The 24,015-nt window shown below is 48.9% G+C and overlaps 1 protein-coding gene across 3 annotated transcripts in view; it reads left to right on the top strand.

Moving 5' to 3' along the window:
• The first annotated feature begins 700 nt into the window (after positions 1–700).
• Positions 701–24,015, top strand: part of Tbxas1 (thromboxane A synthase 1) — a 159,901-nt gene continuing 136,586 nt past the window's right edge. For all 3 annotated transcript variants that reach the window (XM_047560621.1, XM_047560623.1, XM_047560622.1), the window contains exon 1: positions 701–950. In XM_047560621.1, coding sequence (XP_047416577.1) covers positions 948–950 — 3 coding nt within the window. In that variant the 5' untranslated portion in view covers positions 701–947. The remainder of the gene's footprint in view (positions 951–24,015) is intronic.

Here is a 24,015-nt window from a genome sequence, read left to right as displayed (position 1 = left end):
ACTGGTCCTGACCCTGTGAACATGACCTAGAGCCCCCACATTGGACAAGGGGAGGGTGTCATGATGTACGGTTCCTCTCCGATCCGCCCTTCCCGTCACCACAGGTGGAATAGGCTGAGTAATAAGCAGAGAATGACTCTGTCTAGTCAGTCAGATGGCTCAGAGCTGGAACAAAGGACCCACGCACTGGCCCGTGGATGTGCCTTTAGGCTTCCGGGAAATCTTCCGACGCATGCTGAGGGCCCAGGCTGACCTGAGGCAAGGTCTGCGGTCTGCTCTGCCAGCCGGATGCTGAGGACCCCTCCCAGCCATCAGGTCCAGGATCTAAGGAACCTTGTGGGGTGGTTGGCCCCAAAGCAGGGAGTGTTTTCCATCAGACTGATGCTGGGCTCCAGATTTCTCAGGGACCTTCAGAAAAGGTTCATGTCTTCACTTAATTATGAATTTTAAAGAAGTGTAGCGAGGCAGATTTCGGAGGAGCGGCTTTCTTGGAGGACGACTTGTCAGAGTAGCAGTCTGCGGCTTCCACCATTTCGTTTCTCAGCAAACCTGGGACCATCCGTCTGCTATTGCTTCCCAAGGAAGTGAACATAAATGTTTGTTGACAGTGTAGTCATCAAGAAGATCAAGTTGCTGATTCACTGCCTTACCCTCAAACCCTGTGTCTTCCCCTCCTCTTCCTTCCTCTTTGTTAAGAGACTCTCTGAGAAAGAGCACACTTTGGGGGATCCACTGGTGTGACGTGTTTTGGGGTGCTTGTTTCCTCCTCTGCCACCTGCAGCTCGGAGCTCCTGTCAGGGCAGGGATATCAGCTCCCCACTTTTGTCTGGAGGATCACCCCTCTGGGGTCTCAGAGGAATGATGGAAGCCTTGGGATTTCTGAAACTGGAAGTGAGTGGCCCCACGGTGACAGTGGCCCTGCTGGTGGTTCTCCTGGCCCTCCTGAAATGGTAAGTGACATCGTCAGAAATGTCAGCCCTGGAGCCCTGCTGCTGCTGGGGTGGGGTATGTGGGAGTGTGTTTTTCTTCTTTCCTAATCTAGAGGGAGTTGAGTATTAACACAGCTTCAGAATTAAAAGCAAACAGGCAGGTTAATCTTTTGCTAAAATGCATGAGATTGAAGTGTCAGGAAACACTGGTGATTCAGTGGCTGGGAACGCCACACATAATTAAGTTTGAAAGAGATGGAAAAAGAAACAAATTGGAAAGGCATTCGATTTGGGGAGAAGTCTATCCTCATACCTTGTCATATCTTCTCACCCCCCCACCCCCCCGATCCTCTTTGTTGGATTTATAGCAGATTCAGCCTCTTGGTTCCTATTACAATAAAAACAGGAAAGACAGGGAATCTGTTTGGGAAATGTGGGCCACTTTGTGGGAAAGTCATTGGCAGGGATTTCTGTGGACTTAGGGAGAAATTGGTAGAACTAATTTCTTAATTTTCTAATATCTAATAGAAGGGGATAGGCTCCAATGAACATGTACAGCTCCCACGAAGTCTGAGATCCTGAAAGAATCTTGAACTACCAGTTGCTCCCCTGTGGTCTTGTTAATTCAACCACAGATTTTCTTAAGCCTGGATCTGTGATGTCTGGAGATCGAAGACCTCACAATATGCTACATTCATGCATATCCATCCTGTCCGATCCACGTAGTAGAGTCACCCACTCCATCGGAAGCACCTGGATTGAGGTGGCTCTGGGTTTTGAGAGGAAAGTGGAAAAAATAATGGAGTTTGAACAGAATTTCGATTTATGTTTCCGGTGGCAAATAAAGCCTCCTGTAGATTAATAACTGGGAAAGCACTTTGAAAAGCATCAAGCATTATGCAAATGTGAGGTATTATTCTTTTGGAATTTGCATAGCTGAAAGTGGAATTCACGTTTGATGTTCTATGATGATGAAATTACTTCTTGGAAATTGCCTCTGAAGCCCGGCTCCGGTCCCAGTGCTGTTTTGCTTTTTAACTGGTTTAATTATCTTTTGAACTTTTCTATCTGTAGCTTATCTGGCATTGAAACCAGCCTCATGCAAAACCCAGAGCAAATGGTTAACCCTCACCCCGCAGCCCCGCTGCATGTGTCTGTGCCTAGCAGAGCCCAACACATGAGGTGTGGCGTACAGTAGGTGCATAGCAGATGTTGGGTACTGTAATTAACTATCACCTGGGCATGGGCAACCTAAAAGTCGAGGAGAATGTCTTGGGGCTAGGTATAGCTCAGTGGTAGAGTGCCTGCCTGACAGGTGTGAGATTCTGGGTTCCATTCCCTGAAGCACCCCCTCATTTTTAGTGGTTTAGGTTTATAAGTTTATTTTTAATTTATTGCTAATGCTTATTGATATTAGTTTTGCATCAATAGCTACATTCTGTGGTTCTCAAACTCTGTTCCCCAGAGTCCTCCAGGTGGTCTCAATGTTTTTATTGTACCCTTTTCTCCACTTTATTGTGCCTTTTCCTCTCTGCATTCTTAACTCCCAGCTCCGTGCCTGACATACAGTATGGCCTCAATAAATGCTGGATGAGCGGGTGACTGGATGGCCTAGATTAACGTTGCTGTGATCACGTAAAGGGGCCTGTGTCCTGGCTGATAAGCTGCGGGAACGGGGTGTTTACAATCGGCTCCCGGCAGCTACTCATGGACCCCACACCGCTCAGCAAGGCAGCTGTGCATGTGTAATCTATTCTCAGGGCCAAATTAATAACTGGGTTCAAAGACGCAGATATTAAGATAGCGGCACGAAGCCCAGGTGGTGAATAGGAAGTGAGAGCTGACTTCCATTTGTTATCACACAGATATTTATTGACCTGTTAATGTGTGCCAGGCAAGGTGGGGGCCCCCGTGCAAGGTCACAGAACAGGAGATCTGGGTCAGATGCCCAAGGCAGGGAGACATGGAAGTGCTGGGGTGACCTCAATGTCTGCAGAGGTTAATGCTGAAGGGGAGGGGACTTCTGGAGTGTGCACCCTGGCTGGGGTGCTCTTGGGTGCAGCCCTTGATCCAGCATGAAGGTAACCATCCTTGGGCTCTCCACCCCCCTCTTCCAGACAACATTCCTGGAAGCGACCAAGCAGCAGAACTTTGGGGGTGGAGAGCTGGCAGGGGGGCTTTGACTCCAGTAAGAGGGTTCACAGGCAAGGACCTGGACACATGGAGACACTGACAGCAAGGGGCAATTGTGGCCAGAGGAGTGTTCTAAATGATCAAGCACACTAGTCCTTCCTTTAGGAGTGACACCTGCCATGGGGCCAGGTGAGACTGCAATGGAGAGCTGAGCAGGTAAAATCATCAGGGACACCGAGGTTTCATTGTGTCCCCTCAGCCTGCGAGTCCTCTAAGGGCAAGGGCAAGGTCCCCTCTCTCATGACAATTCCGGAAACTTCAAGTCCACAGCACAGAGGCCCTATTAGCATTTGGTTGAATGAAGTCAAGTCAATAAGTCCACATCCAGCAGCTCAGGACATAAGACTTCCAGTAACTAGGGATGTAGATCATCTTCTAGTCTTGTGTCCTCCATTAAAGGCCCTTGCCCTGCCTCCCCCTCTTCCCGTGCTGCGGACACGTCGAGGTGTGAGCAGCTCAGCCGTGGTCACTGGGCTGCATGCAGATCGCCTCCTCGCTTGGAGTGTCTGTCCTCTGCTTTTCCTTCAATGGCTCGCTTAGGGGCTTTACCCCGGGACGTGTTCCCGTTTCCCAGAGGCACTCAGAAATTCCTTCTCAGCTCTGCTTTTACCAGATTTCGCGTCCCATCTCTTCCTCTCACAATTCTTGGCACATAGTTGGCACCTAGTGAATGCTGGCTGAAGGCCCCTTCCTGCCCCTGGTCTCTGCCGGTGCTTTCTTCCTCTGGTCTTGGGTTGGCCTTTGCAGTTCCACACAGATCTTAACTCTCCTGCCACATGACTCACCCCTTTCTGGAAGCCTAGTGTGTTTTCAGCGCCAGCCAACTTGCTGTCTGCTTTTCTAACTGTTGTAGACGGTCTGTCTCTTGTGAAGTCACTCATAGACCATGTCATGGACTTCATAAACCTTAAGTTAAGAGCACACATGGATTTGGGAAGAAGACAAAATAAGTTCATTTCAATAAAAAAGAGACTGTTATAAACTAGGGGTGGTATAGTTTGATGGTTTTTCCCAGATCGCTTTTGATGCCATTTTTCAATGATGATGGTCTACATTGACAGATGCATGACTGGGCAAGGGACCTGGGGTGTCAGGTGCTCAGGGCTGCTCCACAGGGTTTGGAGATGGAGCTGGGGATGTAGATCATGTTAGCTAGAAGGATAGAAAGCACATGCTAAATGATTGACATGCCAGGTAAAATATTTTGAAACTCATTTTCCAGCTGGGGTGTAGCTCAGCAGTAGAGCTCTTGCCTAGAATGCATGAGACCCTAGCTTTGATTCCCAGCACCAGGATAAAACACAAAAACAAACAAAAGAAATCCTCCCATTTTTCTGTATAAAATGATTTGAAATTCTTACTCCAAGAAATAAGTTGCATGACTTGAATGTTGCTCAAGGCGACCTTAAGTACTAGTGTGTTTAAACTTTCAAAGCAATGCCTAAGAACTGGCAGCTGGATTCCTGTCGGGAGGATAAAGATTTCTTTATTCTTTAAGAAAGAGTGTAAGGAAATAACCCAAATATTAATAGTAGGTTTCTTTCAGTGGTGAAGTTCTGGCTGATTTTTTTTCTTCTTTTAGTCTTTCTGCATTTTTCCTATTTCTTTAATGAGTGTGCATACTTAGCAAAGAACAAGCAATTTTACTAAAGAATGGGAAATTGTTCCTTTCTAGTGATGAAGAGGAAAGCAGCTTCATGCTTTGGGTCTGGAGTTTTCAGGACGCAGGTTTCACAGTTTCTACCAGGGGAGTAGAACGTCCAGGAGACAGAGTAATGGGGCAGTTTTGGCTGACAAGGCTGTGAGCCGAAGAGCGTAGCAGTCTAAGCAGCTACAGGAGCATGTAGAGAAGAGCTGTCTCGGGAAGGTGGAAGGGCTCTTAATGCCAGGCTGCATTTGAAGTTCAGGTACCAAGACCCAGAGGTACAAATCGTTAAAGTAGGAATCAGAGTGAGGTAGCGCTCTGGTCAAGCTCCTCCGAAGACCTATTTAAGTTAAAACATGAATGAGGATTATTAAGACTTAAGATGGGGCTGGGGTTGTGGCTCAGTGGTAGAGCACTCGCCTAGCATGTGTGAGGCACTGGGTTTGATCCTCAGCACCACATAAAAACAAATAAAAAAATAAAATGGAGGTATTGTGTCCATCTACAACTAATTTTTTTTTTTTCCCAAAAGACTTAAGATGGTCACAGAATAGTCCACCACTATACTTGGAAATTTCCTCCTCAGAAGACAGCTTGCTCTATCTGTGGGAGAACTGGATTCCAATTCTGGACCCACATAGACTCCCTGACTATATGTAAAAGAAACCCTTGGGGTGGTTGGTGTATGGGAGCCACATGAGAAACCTTGATCTCATCCAAGCAGGAAGGTATTTAAGAGCAGCGCCCTTCATATCTGTGGAGTCTGGGTTCAACCAAATGCAAATTGAAATATCTGGGGAAAAAAAAATCCTTGTAAACTCCAAAGAGAAAAACTTGAATTGGCCGCGTACCAAGCATCACACCGAATCCACCAGAATGAGAGATGTGTGGGCGGATCCTGCTGCACCCGCCCTCATCCGCGCCTGGGTCTCACTGATCCTCTGTGTAGTTAGGTCTGTGATGCTTGCAGCTGCACTGAACGTGGACAGGACTCCCCCATTTCCGTACAGTACAACAACTATCTACATAGCACTCCCCTGCACGGGGCATTGTGAGTCATCCAGAGTGGTTTAAAGTGTGCGGGAGGGTGCGTAGGTTATGTGCAAATGCTGCCCATTTTATTTGAGGAACTTTTGCATCCTCAAGTCTTGGGCGTCCTGGTACCAGAGCCCTGTGGATACGAAGGGATGACTTTGTTCCCTGTACAATCAGAGTGGAGGAAAGAGCCATCCAGTCTTGGGATGCGGGAATTTGCAGACTTAAGATCAGCTTGGCTGCCATATTCCACATTCTGTTCCTCAAGATGTTGGCACGTTAGGTGTTCGTACGGGTCCTTCGTGGAGATTCTTAGCAGGTCAAAGGTCCTAAAAGGCTCTACCATAAAAATCCTGTTTAACTATGGTGAACCGCAGTTACTTGATCCAGTAAGGCAGCACCTGGCCATGGTGGGCGGGGCAACCAGGACCAGCTGGGACATCACTGCAAAGGGTGGTCATTGGCCCAGTGGCCTGGTGGGAATGGAGGGACTGCCGAACAGAGGTGTGCAACATTAAAATCACACTTGTATGGGCTGGGGAGATAGCTCAGTCCGTAGAGTGCTTGCCCTGCATGCACAAGGCCCTGGGTTCGATCCCCAGCACCGCAAAAAAAAAAAAAAAAAAAAAATCACACTCGTGCAGACTCTGAGCTTCCAGTTTTTGGTTTTTTTTTTTTTTTTTCTGTACTGGGGATTGAACCCAGGGCCTTAGTGCATGTGAGGCAAGCACTCTGCCAACTAGTTACATCCCCAGCTGGTGTCTTGTTTACTTCAGGACCAGGAGGGGATGAAATCTTGAGGCAAAAGTAGGGCCAATGGATGGGGCTGGCTTCAAGTTCAACATCAGAGAAAAAGAGAAAATACAGCTGTCCTGCCAGGTAGCTGGGATACACTTCGGCAGGTTGGAATGTCCCTCCATGTCCCTCAGGAATGTCACCAAAGCATTGACTGTGTAGTGTGGGAAGTTGGCACAGATGATCACGGAAGCTTCTAGATCTGAACTGGATGACTTCTATGTTGGTTAGTGGATACTGTAGCACAGGCAAGTCTGTCCTGGCTCCAGCAGTTGCTCACGTAAAGGAAGTTAGATATGATTCAAGTGACCCATGAATGGCTGCTCCTTTTCTGCCCAGATACCCTAATCATCCTCTGTGACAGACTGGAGGTGACGGGGGTGGGGGGAGGCGGGGGCCGGGTCTCAGCAGCTGGTGATGCTCCCTGGAAGGAGCTTCTCCCCTTCTAGCTCCTGCCCCTGGTTCTTTCTGGGTCACCAGCCAGTCAGGCATGACTTTGGGAAGAGTCTTGGGCTGGGTCTTGGAAGGCAGGTGGCAGAGGAGAGGAGGGAACGCTTTAGGTAGGGAAGTTTCCCAGGCAAAGCAACATTAGAATTTGTGACATTTGGTGGAACAAAACATTAAGAGTGTGAATAATGGACACAGTTTAGAAATTCATTTTAAAGGCTGTGGATAATTCCCAGTGCCTCCCAGCACCTAGAGAAGGATGCCTGCTATCTCCCCTTTCTTATTTTTATTTTTTGTATTTTTGCCTAGGATAGGCTGGGTACTTCAGTTTAATAACTCAGTGATGAGCTTGGAGATAAAATCGAACCTGCTTATGGAAACTAGGTCTGCACTTCCTCCAGGACCATTTCCACATAATATTATTTTTTGTTTTCTCTCTTTTAAATAGTTATACACCATATCCCTGTCCTTCTCCTCGCTTTATTGATTTTCCAGAGCGAGAGTACGAGGTGTGACTATAAAGTAACGTGACTGATTATTTTAGCATACACACCAGAACTTATACAGCCAAATGAATTTCGTGACCTTCAGAGACATCTTCCTGATGGCTGACCCCTCCCTGCAGACTCCCACTGTCAGGGAAGAGCCGCGGGACTCCTGCGGGGTGGTGCCTGGGGTGGAGACTAGTCTCTGTAAAGCCTCAAGGCAACAGATCTTGATTGAGAGTGGACTGAGTTTTTAAAACAGCTCAATTTTTGGCGAGTAAGTGATTAAACTGGGCAATATGATTTGCAATCCCAAATAAAATATGATTATAAAACAATGAGACTCACAATTGTTTATTCAAGAGGGGGACGCACCCTCAGGAAGCCTGCAGAATCTGCTGAAGGGCCACCTTCATTGGGCTCATGAGTCCTTTCTCTGTTTCATTTCGTTCCTTTGTTTTGTTTAAGAAAACAATAGCAATAGTTGCCCTCCTTATGGTCCTAGATTCTCTTATCTAGTAAGGAATTCGGATTTCTCCTAGCATCTATTCTTTGGGCAGAACTGGAGGAAGAATCTCATTTGTTACGTAAACAAAGCAAACCATCAGGTTTATGTTTGTCCCTTACTGAGCCGCTTGAGAACAGGACTGGTGCTTCTTTCCTGGGAGGAAGTGGTTTTCCCAGGAATCAAGTTGTCGGATGACTCCTCATACCCCCAAATGCCATGAGAATAAACCTAATAGGCTGTCACCCGCCCTTGAAGGTAAGTGCCTGTCTTTGGGAACCTCAGTAGCATTACAGGGACTTGTTTCTGCTTGCAGGAATAATGCGCATCGGCACGTGGGGATGAGAATTTGGCGATGGAGGGACGGGGAAGATGCTTACACTGCTGTTGATTGGTGCTTCAATTATTAATGGCCACCTTGTTCCTGGTTTGTCAGAAATAGGTGATGTCACACAGCTTCCTAGAGGCTGGGCTGAGGAGGTGTGGGCAGGCCCTGGAGCTCCCGGGAGCCCTGGCTGTATGGTTGTCTTTGGCCTCAACACAGTCACACAGGGTCACCCTACACTCTGCGGGTGTTTGTGCTGCTCGGGGTTTCCTCCAGGGGACTGCCAATTCCTGAATGTAGTTCCAGAAAGAAGACCACATTCCCCCCCGCCCAAAGTTTCTGGAAAAATGACATCAGAGACAGTCCGCAAAACAAGCCAGCCTGTAGATACTCGGGGGTGGGGGGAGCCAGTGTCTGGTACCCAAAGCAGCAGCCACCTCCGTATTCTCACAGATGCTCCTGCCTCTGCCCTCCTACTTTACACAATTCCCCCTTCTCTCCCCACATCACACACACAGCCCCTCTTTCAAAAGTTTGTCCTTATGTCACTCTGCTGGTGAAAGTCTCCGCTACCAGGCAATGAGCCCTCTCGCCTTGGGACTCTCTGTCTCTCTCGGCACCTTCTACACTATTTTCTTGTGTATTCACCTGACTATGTGCCCTAAAGGGAGGACCTGAATTGTAAGCCCCTGAATGCCTCGTGCATAATAGCTGCTCAATAAATGTTAAGGATCATGATCATGCCACAAGTAACGGAGAGAGCAACACTGCTTCCAAATGATTATAGTTACAAATTGTGCGCACACGGGTGTGCTTGTGTGCTGGCATATGTGGGGGCAGGGAGGATCAATCTCTCTCCAGCTTGCACTAGTGGCTCCTGTGGAATGCCTTATACATGGCTTATCGAGAGAATAAATGAATTCCTCCTTAGTTCACACACTCCTTGAATGCCAAAGGTTTTCTGAGCTGTGTGCTGGTCTACTTCACTGACATGCTGAGGACAACATTCTCATGAATCCAGGTAGAAAGTGATTGTCACTTGCAGAGCAAGAATGCAAAAGAAGGGGACAGAGCCATTTAGCAGATGGGGTATGTGGGGGTGCACAGAACACTCTTGATACCACATATGATCCCCCGCAGAGAGGCAGCCAAAGACACTCTTCCCCTTTACTGTCCCGCTGAACAGTAATCCTCACAATTTAAAGCAATGACATCGAAGCTTTTCGCCAACAGCCACTGTGTCTATGACCTTCCCCAGGTCCTGGGATCTATTGTCCAACCACAATGTATATTTAAGTAATGACTGATTGATTCCCCCATTTAATTATTCAAAGGCAAGCTGATTGGAAGCTCTGCCCATGAGAAGCGCTGGTCAATGAGATAACCAGCCCCAGGGCAGCGGGTTAGAGTTCCACTCCAGAGCAGAGGCGTGACATTTGGGCTCACCTGCACCCTCTCACTGTCAACAAACACACAGTTTACAGTAGGCTCTCTGAGATGGGGAAAACCTCCCGGTGGCTTTCCCACCATCCCAAATCGATAGGCAACGGAGGCCTCTGGGCTCTAACGCATGGATTTTAACCCTCTCTGTACACAAGAGTGGGCAGAATCCGTGACAGCACCTCCTGACGTGGAGGACTGTGAGGAGGTCTTGGAAGTCCCTGGAAGCCAGGCCGTTGCTCGGCAGGGGGAGACACGCTGCCTCTGTTCTGAGGCCCTGGCGAGTCATCCACCCTGGCCAGCTAGCTTCGTGGAGGGTAAGAGGCCGGGGAGGACCTGCTCCTGAGCCAGGCACGTTTTCCTCCCAGTCCGGACTTCAAGACCACCCCGGGCTGGAATTGGCCCCACCGGTTTCCCTGCCTCCTGTCCTGGGCCCCTCAGATTTGTCCTGCCTCTGCTGCCAGAATAGCCCGCCGGAAGCTCCATGGTCCTGGTCCTCCTGGCCCAGCTCACGGGACGCTTTCTGACCCTGTCCTGTGCCCTTGTGGGGCATCTCTTGTCATTTCTCATCTGGCTCTTGGTCCTTTGCACTCACGGCTCCTTTCTGGCAGACACGGCCTGCCTCTGGTCTCCTTCCCTCCACGGGATGCCTGCCCCCGCGCTCAGGGAGCTGCTCCAGGAGCCTCTTTGCACCGCTGACTCTCGCCTCACTACACCTGCCACCCCCTGTCTCCCCGATCATGACGCGGCCTGGGGAGAAGGTGAGCTTCCCGAGGGCAGGTCTGGGTCTTCCTGGGCTTCAGCCGAAGGGCTTGGCATTGCTCCTGGGCGCGCGACGCAGCTACTCTGTCTGGTGGTAGGTACTCGATGATTCTTCGAGCAAACCAAGTGAAAACAGGTATCGTGTAGGACGTTGTGTGGCCTGAGCTTGGTGCGTGTGGACACCCAGGGCACGTGAGTGGTGCTTGGATACCATGAATGTCCTCGTAGAGGATTTCCAGTTGGTTCTGACTGCATACCACTGCAACCAGCCACCACACTCACCGTTATATAACAAAACTTCATGGCACTGAGATCCGGATCTTAATAAAGGGTCTTGAATTTATAATTCAGGCTACACCAGGCTGAGGGTTGAAGTTCATTTCTGTGATATTTGCAAAGGAAAAGGATTGCAAAACATAATCATAGTACAAAAGTGACAGCTGAACCTATTTAGGAAATTAGGCTGCTCTCCGGCTCTCCAGCAGCTCACCAGCTTGCCACTGCCTCTGCAGCCCCTGGCGCCCAGCCCCTTCCCCACTTCCTGATGGTCCAGAGCCTGGGCTTTGGAATTGGATCTCCTGGGGTCAGATTCTGGCTGGCCTTGTGACCTTAAGCAACCTAGGCAAGGTGGCTGTGTCTGTTTCCCTGTGTAAAATAAGGATAATGACAGCATCCCTCCTGGCACGGGGGGAGGATGGCATGTGCTGGATCGTGGATAGCCTTGGAGCAGTGCCCAGCAGTTAGTGTCCAATAAATGCTGACTGTCGGTATGACCTGGTAACTGCAGACACTCACCAGTAATTGTGCATGTACTGGGCAGGTAGATTGTGGCTTTCATTTCTTGAATATTTCAAACATCATTCCGATTTCTCACATGGTCCCCAGGGACGCATGGCATGGCAAAGCAAGGAGAGCTGTATTTCAAGCACCTGGCCTCCTTTGAATTGGTCCCGAACTTCTCCCACTAAGTGGCTTTTGACCTTGGACCCCTCAGACAAGGTTTATAAAGTGCCTATGGACTTGGCAGCTTATGAGTCTTGGGGGATGATGCAGGGACCGCCCGCAGCGTGGTGGGACTGGTCAGAGCACAGCAGGTTCATAGTGTTTGGGAGGAGGGTGTTGAGGACACTGTGGCTTTCCTTCCCAAGAGGCCAGAGACAGAGATGTCAGCCACCTCTCTGAGCCTTACCACCTCCTGAACGACGAAGTGGAGGTGCTGTCCCTTCCCCTCTCCTTTGAAAGGAATACAGGGACCCTGTGAATGGCAAGCCCGACATCAACATATAATAACATATATTAACATATATTATTATTAACCTGTTGATGGCAACTTTGACTCCCCATGACCTTTTAGTTGTAGGTATTTGAAAATTAAAGAAAATCTATTTCTTAAAAAACACTGTATACATCAAACTTGGAACTCAATCCACTTTCCAGAAATCTTTCAAAGATGTCCATGTCAAAATGGAGTCATCTCCTTATTAAGGGGCCCGAGCCCAGTCCTTTCTCATTTGGTCTTCTTTCATTGGCTAACTCCTGCCTTGCCCTTGGGCTTGAGGACCTGAAGTGTGAATGGCGTGTAGCAAATCAGCCAGGGAACCGGCCAAGCCTCACTCTCCTCTCTGGGCCAGAGTCTCTTGCACCGTGCTCGACTGTGGCACTGCAGGTGTTTCTTTGCAGGTTGGATTCTCTTCTGTCTTATGACAAACAAGTAAGCTGGCCAGTCGACCAGATAATCCCCTCTTCCTCTTCTATTTTCATTCAGCACTGGGGATGGAACCCAGGGGCATGCTCCCTTTTTTATTTTGAGACAGTGTCTCAGTAAGTTGCTGAGATGGGGCTTGAACTTACAATCCTCCTGGCTCAGCCTCAAGAGCCGCTGAGATGATAGGCGTGCGCCACTGCGCATGGCAGGCTACCTCTCTACACATGCTCCACCCCAGCGGCCCCTCCACTCTTCCTTTTCTTTCCAGCAAGGTGGCTTGAAAGAGGACCACAAGTCTGACACCTCCCATTTACCCCTGTGCTCTAGAATGGGGCTTCTCCTTCATTTTCCACCCCGAAAACTCACTGCTGGCCACCATTAAGTCTCCAGGTCCTAACCTGAATTAATATTTCCCAATCTGCCTTTCTTTAGAGTTCTGAAGTATTTGACTTTGGTATGTTTGGTCTCTGTTGTTGTTGATTATCTGTCACAGCCATTAGTTGTATAGCAGGAGAAAAACCGTTGTTCTTCATTGATGACAATCCGGTGGTCTCATTTTACAGATGCAAAAATGAAGGTCCAGAGAAGTTAAGTGAATGGACCTGTATCCGTTAGCTATTGTTACAATAATGCTGTGTAACAAACCAACCAAACTCATCAACAAATGACAAAATTTATTTTTTCCTGTGTTCTGTGGGTTGACTGGGGGAGCTCTATTCCAGGCTAAGGGTGGGGTTCAGATCTGCTCCATATGTGTGTAATGGGGCAGAGACTAAAGAGACAAATTGTGGTCTGGGGAGCTATAGTTTGGACAAACCACAGAAAATGCAAGAAATGTAAGCAGAAACAGCAAGGTCTTTGGGCTTCAACCCAGGAATGCCTTAAGGTCATTTCTATGCATATTCCATTGGCTAAGTGAGCCACATGCCCAAGCCTAACATTAGGAAAGAAGACTCTCCTCATGGAGTAGGAGGTGTTGCAATGTTATGGAGCAAAGGATGTTGATATTGACTTTTGATACAGGAAAAGCACGAAGAATCAGGAGCAACTAATCAATCTGCCACAGGCTCCAAGATCACACATCTGGATTCTGACCTCTGGCAAAGCAGAAAATGGCCACAAGAGATAAGACAAAATAAAACAATCATAAAAAATAAAAATAAACACAAAATTTAAAGCTAATGGATATTTGAAGTTTTACTATACATGAAAACAATAACTCCCTGATAAAAGATAGACATGGATAAGGAATTTGCCAGCCGAGATCCCGATATGTGGGTCATGCTGGGTCTTGGCTGTGAGGTGATCAGCCGGCATCAAGAGCGGCTGAGGCAGGGTCCAGGACTCTGTGTTGGGCTCCAATCAGACCTGGGTGGAGCCTGGGGATGGGCCAAGAAATTTCTAGCCAAATAAGTGATGGAAGTTAGGGGTTGGCTGATGAAGGATGTGGAACAGTGGCTGGTTCGGGGATGCCCCGGGCAGGGCAGAGCCCCAGCTCCAGGCTGGAAAGCAGCACTCAGGGAGGCAGGTCTGAAGGCCAGAAGACCAGAGAAAACCCGCATGCAGAAAGCGCAGCATGCTCGCCAGGTCCTGAAATACAGCAGCCCGGGGACACCCTTGCAGACTGTGAGCTGTATTGTTTAGGACAAATTCATTGTTCTGTGCTGGGCAGTAAATTTATGGATGTCGTTATGCCAAGAAATGGCTATGGCTGGAAACGAATAACTCCAGAATTGTTTTAAATATTCTCATGGGTCCTGGAGCCCTACTGGGTTATTAAGGAAAAAAATATGTTCATTTTTTTGTCCTTCCAGAAAGTACCCTTTGGTGCTGGCTAGTGGCTGGAAGAAGGAGGGGGAGGGTCTCCCTTAGCACTAGGCCCATGGCTTACGGTGAACTTAACTTGGGGTTTGAAAGATAAGAAGAGACTCTTGTCACCGGTCCACATCTGTCCCTCAGGCACATTGTACCCTGTCCTCCGGGGGGGTTGGGGGGAAGCAGGAGGTTCTCCTGGGGTCCAGAAGCAGGCATGGAGTCTTGTTGCCTTTCTTCCTATAGAAACTAAAGTGACTAAAATATAGATTAGTCAGCATCATGATAATATGCAGCAAACCCGAAACAAAACAGGAAAACAAAGTAGGACCTTCAGAAGGAGCCAGGAAAAAAGAAGTCTGGCAATGAGCGTCCCCTTCCCTCAGAGCAGAGTCTTTCCAGCTCTCCTCCTCTGGGTCCCCAGGGCGAAGGAGGCTCCCTGCCCACACACACCTGGGCCTTCTCCAGGGGCTGCTGCCCTTCGCATGGTCTTGGTGCCCCGTAAAGTCTGTGCCCACCGGACCTCAGAAGAGGAAGCAGGGTCTCTGCAGATTTGTGGCCTCTCATCCCGTGACTTGGGCCCTCCAAGAGGGAGATCTGGACACAAATGTGCACTCGTGGATGATGACACGAAGACCTAGTCACCCAGGGGGACGCCGTGCCAAGATGGAGGCAGACTTGGGGGTGCCTCTATAAGCCCGGGACACCCAGGGTGGCCGGCCCCTTCCAGAAGCTAGAGGGGGCAAGGAAGCGTCCTCCTGGGCATCTTCACAGAAACGCAGCCTTGCCGGCCCCTCGATTTCAGACGCCTGCCTCCAGATCCGTGAGGCAAGGGGTTTCTGTGGTCCGAAGCTGCGCAGTTTGTGTAAGTTGCTTAAAGAGCCCTCGGAAATGAGTCCAGCCTCCTCGCGCTCCTGGCCCTGCTGAGCCAGGACGACCAGGCAGAGGCCTGGCAGGAGGGGAAGGCCCTGCCTCGGCTGGGCTGTGGCCCAGTCCTGGGGTCAGACTCTACAGCTCAGTCTCCCCATCTGTCTAATGGGCCTAACGAGGGTGGAGTGGAGATGAAAGGACCCAATGTTTTTGAAACACTTTTATAAATGCCTGACTCATGGCAAGTGCTCAGTAAATGTCAGCTCTTATCATCCTTGCTGTTTTCTGAAGTCTTGAAATCCCTTTTATCCACTCCAGTTTGAAGTTTCCCTGAATTTCTTTCACAGTGAAAGCAAAGTAAGCCCCACCCTTTCTCTCAGGATGTGCAGTGGCACTCGGGATAACACCTGGCACCGAGTGAGCAGCCAGCACATCCTGCAGAGTAGGACGGCCACATCTTGTCTCAGTACCTCATTCTGGGAGGAAATGGCTCAGAGGCATTACAAGGCTGAGTAACCCCTTCGAAAAAATCCAAGGTGAGACTTCAGGGGAAGGACGTCATTTCATTGAATTTGTCCACATTTGGACACTGGTAATGAGGCAGCCAGCTACAAAATGTCCCCCAGTGATCCCTGCTCTGGAATTCACAGCCTCACAATCTCCTCTCCTACTGTACCTGGGCTCAGCAGAAGTGACAGGATATAACTTCCAAGATTAGGTTATGGAAGACAAATTTCCTCCTCAAACTCTGCACTCTCTCCCTGGGATTGCTTCTTTGGGGGAAGCCAGATGAGCAGCCCTACGGAGGCCCAGATGGTACAGCCTGCCAGCAGCTAAGCCAGTGAGCATGGGCGTGGATTGTTCAACTTGACTGTAAGGGTCTTGGAGATCTCACCCAAAACCACCCAGCTAGTCTGCTTCTAGATTCCTGACTCTCATATGCTCTGAGATAATAAATGTTTTAAGTTACTTAAGTCTGGGGGTCATTTGTTACACAGCACTAGCTAACTAATAATAAGAATGGCTGTGGGGGGGGCATTAGGACAAGATACTACAAAAATGGAAGGAATTTCCAGGTTCAAGTGGTAGAGAAGAGCCCGAACCCAGATGGGTTGGCCATGAGGAAGGGTCAGGCAGGTTCTGTGGGTCTGAGCATTTGGGGCAGAGCCCAGAGTTGTGAGAGCCAAAACCAACCATATTGATGAGCAATGGGGACCAAGACTCAGTGATCTTAGACTGGAGCTGTTGACTTTTGATCTTGTCTGATACAATTTCCAGCTGGACCCAGTTGACCATTGTAGCTAAGAGATTGTCAAAGGCCAGTGGGTGAACTTGCCAAGAATCAGGTCAAGACAAAGATCTGGGGATTATTGTACTAACAAGATGCAATCGGGTTATAATTATTTTTGGAACCACTCACAATCTTTGTGCCTTTAAGTTACCTAAGTGTTGTCAGCTGTGTGCCAAGTTGGGTATCAGAACTGGGTTCCCAGGCCTCTTCCAGGCAAGTTGGCATGTCACAGTGCCATGGAAAGATGGAAGTATTGGCTGGGTCTTTGCAGGCACAACCTCTAGTCCAAGTGGCAAATATTTGTTGAATGCCTATTTGGCTGGATACGGAAGAACTGGCATCATTCCGTGGACCTGTTACCAATACCCACTGCCTGTGTACCAGCCTTGGCTGCTCAGAGGCAACGAACCTCAGCTGGCCAAAGAAACACCCCGCATCTTTCTCACAGGTGAGGTCCTCACTTTATCTGCCCCAGCCTCGGAGCTCTGCCAAACGCTGGGTGATAGGTCCTGTAAAATGGCATCTGCCTTTTCACCAGGCCTGTACCCCCAAAGTGGGGCTCTCTGCACCCCATCTTTTTTAAAAAATATTTTTATTAGTTGTTGATGAGCCTTTATTTGTTTTTTTGTAGGCAGTGCTGAGAATCAAACTCAGCCTCTCACACGCTAGGCAAGCCCTTGACCACTGAGTCACTGTCCCAGCCCCTGCACCCCGTCTTTTTCAGATGGGTTGGTATCTAGGCAATTTGATGCTCAGCAAATGCAAAATCAGAAACGCGAGAGCACAGACTCCAGAGCCAGACAACTTGGGCTCAAATCTCTGCTCTGCTCCTCACTAGCTGTGTGACCTGGGGCCAGCTACTTCATCTTGCTGAGCCTCAGTTGTCCCATCTGCAAAGTGAAGGTGGTGACAGTGTGTCCCACACAGAACTGGGGAGAAAGAAATGAGTGCCTCTGTGTGAAGCAATCAGAAGGGCCCTTGGCCCACAGGACGCACCCAGCACGGGTCCTTTGTACCGTGCAGGACACAGGCAGGAGCAGCCCTGGGTGCCCTTTCTGGGCTCTTCATTCAGTTGCTTGCTGGGGTCCACCCGAGGCAGATGCCGCTCTTTTACAGTGTCCAGGGCTCTTTGAGGACTTCATAAAAACAAAGGATTCACCACTGAAGACTGAACCATCAGGGTGGAAACAGACCCAGGGACAGGGAGCAGTGAACTTGGGCAGGATTGTGTTACTACTAAAAAACCCCGTGTTCTCCTGTGATCCCCGACAACCCTCCCTGTCAGGGGCAGGGTCAAACTCTTCAAGTGCCAAGAAAAATGTCTCCGTGGGCCCAGGATGGTCTAGGTGGGTTTCAGGAGGAGGCAGCCCTTACAGAGAGACCTAGGAATGAGGAAGAGAGAGAGAGAGGTTGGGCATCCCGGGGAGAGCAGAGTCCACTGGGACTGGGTGAGGGGCCCTCATGCTCAGGGTCATGCAAGGGTAGGCTGGCTACTTGCACAGCCCTGAGAGGGAGGGCCTCCTGACATGCTGTGCCCTGGACACCCTGCCTGTCTCCCCTAGTCCTGACCTTGGAGAAAAGCACAGGCCAATGCCCAGAAGCATGAAACAACTTAGGATAATGAGAAATGTGCAAGATTTCTGGAGTCGAAAGGGGACACAAAGACAATCTACAGGAGGCTAGAGTCCAGTTGGGGGCAGATCATCAAAGGCCCTCTACACCAAATAAAGGAGGTGAGCACTCAATCTGAAAGTGACAAGGAGCCAATAAAGAATTCTGAGTAGACCCACAACATAGTCAGATTTGCATATTAGTAAGTTAGCACTAGTGTAGAGGGCTGATGGGTGGATAGGAGGAGAAACCAGAGGTTGGGTAGCCAGTTAAGGACTCTATTGAAGAGTCCACATTCAAGGAAGAGGGAAGGGGCAGTTAGGAATGAGCATAAAGTCCTGGTTCAAGAGAGGTTCTGGAGGCAGACTGACAGCACTTGGTAACGGGCTGAAGACGGAGATCAAAAGAAAGGATCAAGACTGGCTACTCTGGGTCTCTTATTCTTCCAAATGAACTTCAGGACTTTTTTTTTTCCTAGTTCTGTGAAGAACGTCGTTGGTCTTTTGATGGGAATTGCACTGAGTTCAGCATGGCTTTTGGTAGTGTGGCCATGTCGACAATATTGATTCTGCCTCTGAGAACATGGAGGTCTTGCCATCTTCTAAGTTCTTCTTCAACTTCTCTTTTCAGAGTTCCAGAGCTTTCATTGTCTTTACCTCCTTCGTTAGGTTTATTCCTGAGTATTTTTTTCATCTTATTTTATTGAGGGAGTGTGAATCCCTGATCTCAAATTATACCACAGAGCTACAGTAACAAAACAGCATGGTGCTGGCATCAAAGCAGACACGAAGACCAGAGACACAGAAACAAGCCCGTGTGCAGTCATTTGACACTTGACAAAGGTGCCCAACACATACGTTGGAGAAAAGTCAGCCTGTTTAACAAATGGCACTGGGAAAATTGAATCTCCACGTGTAGAAGAATGAAACTGGATTCCTGTCTTTCACCCTGAACAACAGTCAACTCCAAGGGGATCAAAGACCCAGGAATTAGACCAGAAACTCTGCAACTGTGAGAAGAAAAGTTTCAACACTCCAAGATATTGGCACAAACACTGGCTTCCTTAACAAGACCCCTAAAGCTCAAGAAATCCTTAAGTGGGACAGCATCAAATTAAAAATCTACACAGCCAAGGAAATGATTAAGAGCATGGAGAAAGAGCCTACAGAATGGGAGAAAATTTGCCAGCTGCTGCTCTGACAGGGGATTCATATCTAGATTATATACAAAACTCAAAAAACAACAAAAATAATCCCCAATCAATAAATGGGCAAAAGAAATAAAGAGATGCTTTTCGGAAGAAAAAATACAAAGGACCAACAAATACTTCCCACATCCCTGGCAGTCACGAAATGCAAGTCAAAACTACATTGAGAGTTTATCACTCTAGTTAGAATGGCGATCGTCAAGAATACAAGTCATAATAAATACTGGTGAGGAGGTGGGAGAAAAGGTACGCTCACACGTCGTTCGCGAGGCTGCAAGTTAGAACAACTACTGCAGAAAGCAGAGTGGAGATTCCTCAAAGCACTAAGACTGGAAGCCCCCAACTTCCGCACTAGGACCCAGCTGCCACCCAGCAGGACCAAGCCGCCACCCGCCTCGGCGTTCATCCTAAGGAGCTCCTCACAGAGGCACAGTAATGTTCAGAGCAGCACAATCCACAAGAGTCGAGTTAAGAACCAGCCCAGGTGCCCGTGAGCAGATGCATGGATAAGACAGTGTCGTATGGATCCACGATGGAGTTCTACAGCGTCATAAAGAAGAATGGCATTGGCTGGTAAATGCAGGAGAATATCAGGCTGGGTGAAAAAGTCAGATTCAGAGAGTCAAGGGTTGCTCGGCCCGCCTGTGATTCCAGCAGCTCAGGAGGCTCAGGCAGGAGGATCACGAGTTCAAAACCAGCCTCAGCAACTTAACAAGGCCCTAAGCAACTTAGAAAGACCTTGTCTCTAAATTAAAAACTAAAAGGGACCGGGGATGTGGCTCCGTGGTTAAGCACCCCTGGGTTCAATTCCTGATACCAAATAAATAAATAAATAAGTCCAGGGTCAAATGTTTCCTCTCATATGTGGAAGACAGACCAAAATAAGGCAGGGAGAGGTGGGGGAGGGGATCCCATGAAAACAGACGGGAGATCAGAGGAGCAGAGGAGGGGGGCAGGACAAGGGAGGAAAGGTGGCATGAATTGACCGATTTTTGCTCTGTCCGTGTTTGAACAACCCACAGTGAATTCGTCTGTAGGTCTCTCTGTGAAGCACCAATTTTTAAAAACTATAAATAAATAGAAGGAAGACCAGTAGAGTAGAGGAAGGGGAACCGGGAGGAAGGAGCTGGGAGGGAAAGAGGAAGGACTGCAGATGAAACCGAGCCCTTAGGCTCCCTGTGTGTGCGGTTCGGCCAAATCAACCCCAGGACTCGTGTAACTGAAGTGCACCAATACAGCCGTTTTTAAAAGAGTCGAGGTGACGTCGAGGTTCGTCAATGCTAACTTGCTTAGAGGCCTCGGGGAGTTAGCAGGCAAGACGAAAGCACCCGGGGACAGTGACCACGGCTCTCCCAAGTCCATGCTCCTCAGCATGGTCCACGGGTGAGGGGCCTGCGCGGCCTCCATGCTCTGTCAAGTGCAGCCAAACTGGAGGAAGAGGCTTCAGACCCCTTCGCATCCAGCTCCTTGGCCCTCGCTGGCCTCGGGTGTCCCAGCCCATTTAAAGGCGGCTGGGGTCAGTCCAGCGATGCACACGCCAACCCTCTCCTTCTGGACACGCAGCACCCTGGGCTTCTGATGTGGCCCCAGTGATCTTGAGTTGGAGTCTGCCATGTGACCAGACACCAGGCAAAGGACACGGCTGGCCTGTGGCTCTGGAGGTGGAGGTAAAGAGGAGTGAGGGGCTGTCAGAGGCTGGGGAGCTGCGGTGGTTGGAGAAGAAGTGAGAGATGATCTGGGATCAGGAAGTCAGCTGAGGAGCAGGCTCGTGGACAGCTGGGTTCTGAGCTGCAGCTCAGGAGGGCTGACTCGGCAGTGCTGGGGGAAAGTGAAACTCTTGAGGGGTATCTCAGGAACTGTCTGAGGCAGGCAGAAGTGCAAAGAGCACAGGGTAGCTCTTCGAGTCACACTCTGGGCTAACTTCCTCTGACCCAGGCAACAACACACTGACCTTGTGGTCAGCTAAGTTCCCCAGATCCTTTTCTATGAACTTCAGTGAAACCAGGTCTCGCTCTCCCTGCACTGGTGAAGTGTGAAAAATACCTGTTCTGTGTGTATTTCCCACCGTTTTTATGAAAATAAAATCAGGAAAAGAGTGAGTCTGTGCTCTTTGAAACATTAATTAAAGGCACCACAGTTTCCTTATTTAACTGAGGGCTGCTACCTCATCTGGGATTAATAGCAAAGCACGCAAGTCTTTGTTGTGCTTGACAAAATGATTAATTCAGACTCTAGGTGAATTTTGGTTTCTCCACAGCTTTTGATGTGCTAAGATTCCCCAATGAGAACAACATCATCAATTACTTAAACAAGCCACCACCTTGAGAGCATAATTATCCGCAAGGCCCAGCCTGCTAATTGGCAGACGGAGAGACAGACAGGAACTCCAGGGCTTGGCCTCAACCCTGACCTGTTCTCAGAGGAACACGCGTCCTTTAAATTGGGCGACTGAGTTATTTTTCCACCTCTGTGAAACACAGCGTCATGACTTGTGTCCCTGGAACCAAGAACCTGTGGCTGTACTTCTCGGTATCCTCAGGGGCAGGTGGCGTGGGAGGTCACAGGAAGGCCACGTCCACAGAAGCAGCATCCTGCTCGAGAGCCAGATGCTCCAGCCCCCAGAACAAGCGAGATGAGGCGGGGGCTGCCCTGGGGCTGCCGTGGGCAGCTTGGAAAGTTTTCAAATGTATTTCAATATGTTTATGTTCGACCTTTGCCCTCTCCATCCTGAGGTCATCCTTTGGTGCAGGCTTTCTGCTGCCTCTCTAGATATCACTGATTTTTCTGGTGGGAGGTGGAAGAGCTCAATCTGGTTAAATTCAAATGTTCAATACTTAAAAAACAAAAAAAAACCCACCCCCAAAGCATTTTATAAATGCCGGCTACGCAACTGGTTTTAGACGCATTTCGATGGCTTTGTTGTTTTTGAGGTGGAGTGAAGGATGCATGTTATTCATGTCGGGACGCCATGCATCTCTGTCATTCTTTTTGTATAATTCTTACTGGGACAATAGGGCAGGACACGCCCAGGTCCTCCGGTGGCCACCTGTGTGCAGTGGCAGGGAACCAGGAACCGAGGCTGCTGTTCCCACCCGCCCCCGCCAGCTCCAGGCCTCTGCGGGATGGTTTTCTGGGAGATGGTCCTCTTTGGGCGTCCCTGGCATTTTTTGTTTACAAACTGGTTTTGGCGGGAAACAGTGAGCAGCAGGACCATTTGCCATTGGGGGTGATGTTCAACGGATATCCTGTGAGAGTCCAAAGGATCATCAAAACAGAAATTGTATATTTGAGTGGGTGCATCCTGTGATAGGTGACACTTCTTGGCTGCAAGGATCATAATGTAAATGCTTAGTTAACTGCTTGCTATGTGCTGTTGGATGTCTGGCTGGCTCAGTGGGCTGTAAGTGGCACGGGTCAAGGTCATTGGCATCCTGGCACCCAGTGCCCTGCTGGCAAGAGGGCGCGGGCAGTGAGTAACCACCGGCTGGCCCACGGTGCTCTTTCTCTATAACACATCCATCAGCATTAGCCTGCGTGTGGCCACGGGACTTGCTACCAAGACTCCTCCCCTTCTAAGGGGAAACTACCATCGTAGTCTAGAATAAATCCAACACCGAAAGCAGACCACCTCTCTTTAGCTCTGACAGTGTGAGATTCATCTGGACCAAACCTCCATGTGTACTCTAAGAATGGACTGAGATGTCCCTTGTCATCCTCTGACCATGGTGTCAAATTATGGGTCAAGCCACAGAACCTAAAAAAACAGACTTCATTTTCTACCACGGCTTGCTTGGAACGACTGCGAGGATCCTGTTTTCCTGGCAATGGTCCGTGGACCATGGATGGCAGGTGAGATCACTATCAGAGGTACACAGACTTGAGCTCTTTCATGGTAAAGTGTTTAGTTTTCCCATCAGTTTTTATTTCTGGAAGGGGAACTGATTTTTCCCTTATGGTCATCACATAGAGTTTCCTTTTCAAATAAATGCATCTATTTAAAGCAAATTGGGAATGTAGGCAAAAGTTCATGCCATTTGCAGAGAAGGCCCAAACTACCAGGGCATTCTACCAACGACCGGCTTTAGAAGACTTAGATCTTAGACACCTGGAGACTAAGTGACTCCATTGAATTTCTTGCCCTGAAAACTTAGGCTAAACTTGGAAACGTTAGTTAACTCTCTGCATGACAATAATCGTCAGCGGGATAACTTATTTTTGAAGTTGGACTATTTCTGTGAAGTTCTCATCCACTTGGCTTTAGGTGGTAGGGCTACCAGAGCAGGATCGTGCTGCCCGAGGTCGAGGCTGGGCGTGCCAGTGGCAGCCTCACCATCCGGTCCTGTCCAGGCGGAAGCCCAGGTTGACCTGCGGAACTTCCCGGGCATTTCTCCTTTTCAGGCACACCAAAATAAAATCCAGATCTGCATACATTAGACGTTGGTGAGGTGGCTGAATGATGGCCCCAAAGATGTCCCCGGTCCCAGTGAACGCCTCCTTAAATGACAAAAGGAGATTTGAAGATATGATTTTGTCGAGACTCTTGAGAAAGGGAGAATAGCCTGGATTATCTGGGGGTGGGTCCCAACTGTAATCACCGGGTCCTCATTAAAGAGAGGCAGGGGTACTGAGTGGGAGAAGGCAGAGCATTGACTGGAGGCAGAGACTGACCCGTCCCAGCCACAAGCCAAGCGGATCTGGAAGGAACAACTGGTGACTTTATACCACCGAGACTTATGTGGGACTTCTGGCCTCCAGAACAGTAAGGGAATAAATCTGAGTTGTTTTAAATCCCTATGCTTGTTATTTGTTATAGCAGCAGTAGGAAACTAATACAGTTGAGGAAAATCAGCTGACTTTAAAAAAATGCCTTCAATTTCTGGCAAGATTCACCATAGCAATCTTTTATATAAGGTACCACTCTACATTAAGGTAACTCTAGTTACAATGAACTCGATCAA

Source organism: Sciurus carolinensis, chromosome 8 (genome assembly GCF_902686445.1).
Source record: "Sciurus carolinensis chromosome 8, mSciCar1.2, whole genome shotgun sequence".
Taxonomy (NCBI): domain Eukaryota; kingdom Metazoa; phylum Chordata; class Mammalia; order Rodentia; family Sciuridae; genus Sciurus; species Sciurus carolinensis.
This window is presented reverse-complemented; position numbering and strand designations above follow the sequence as displayed.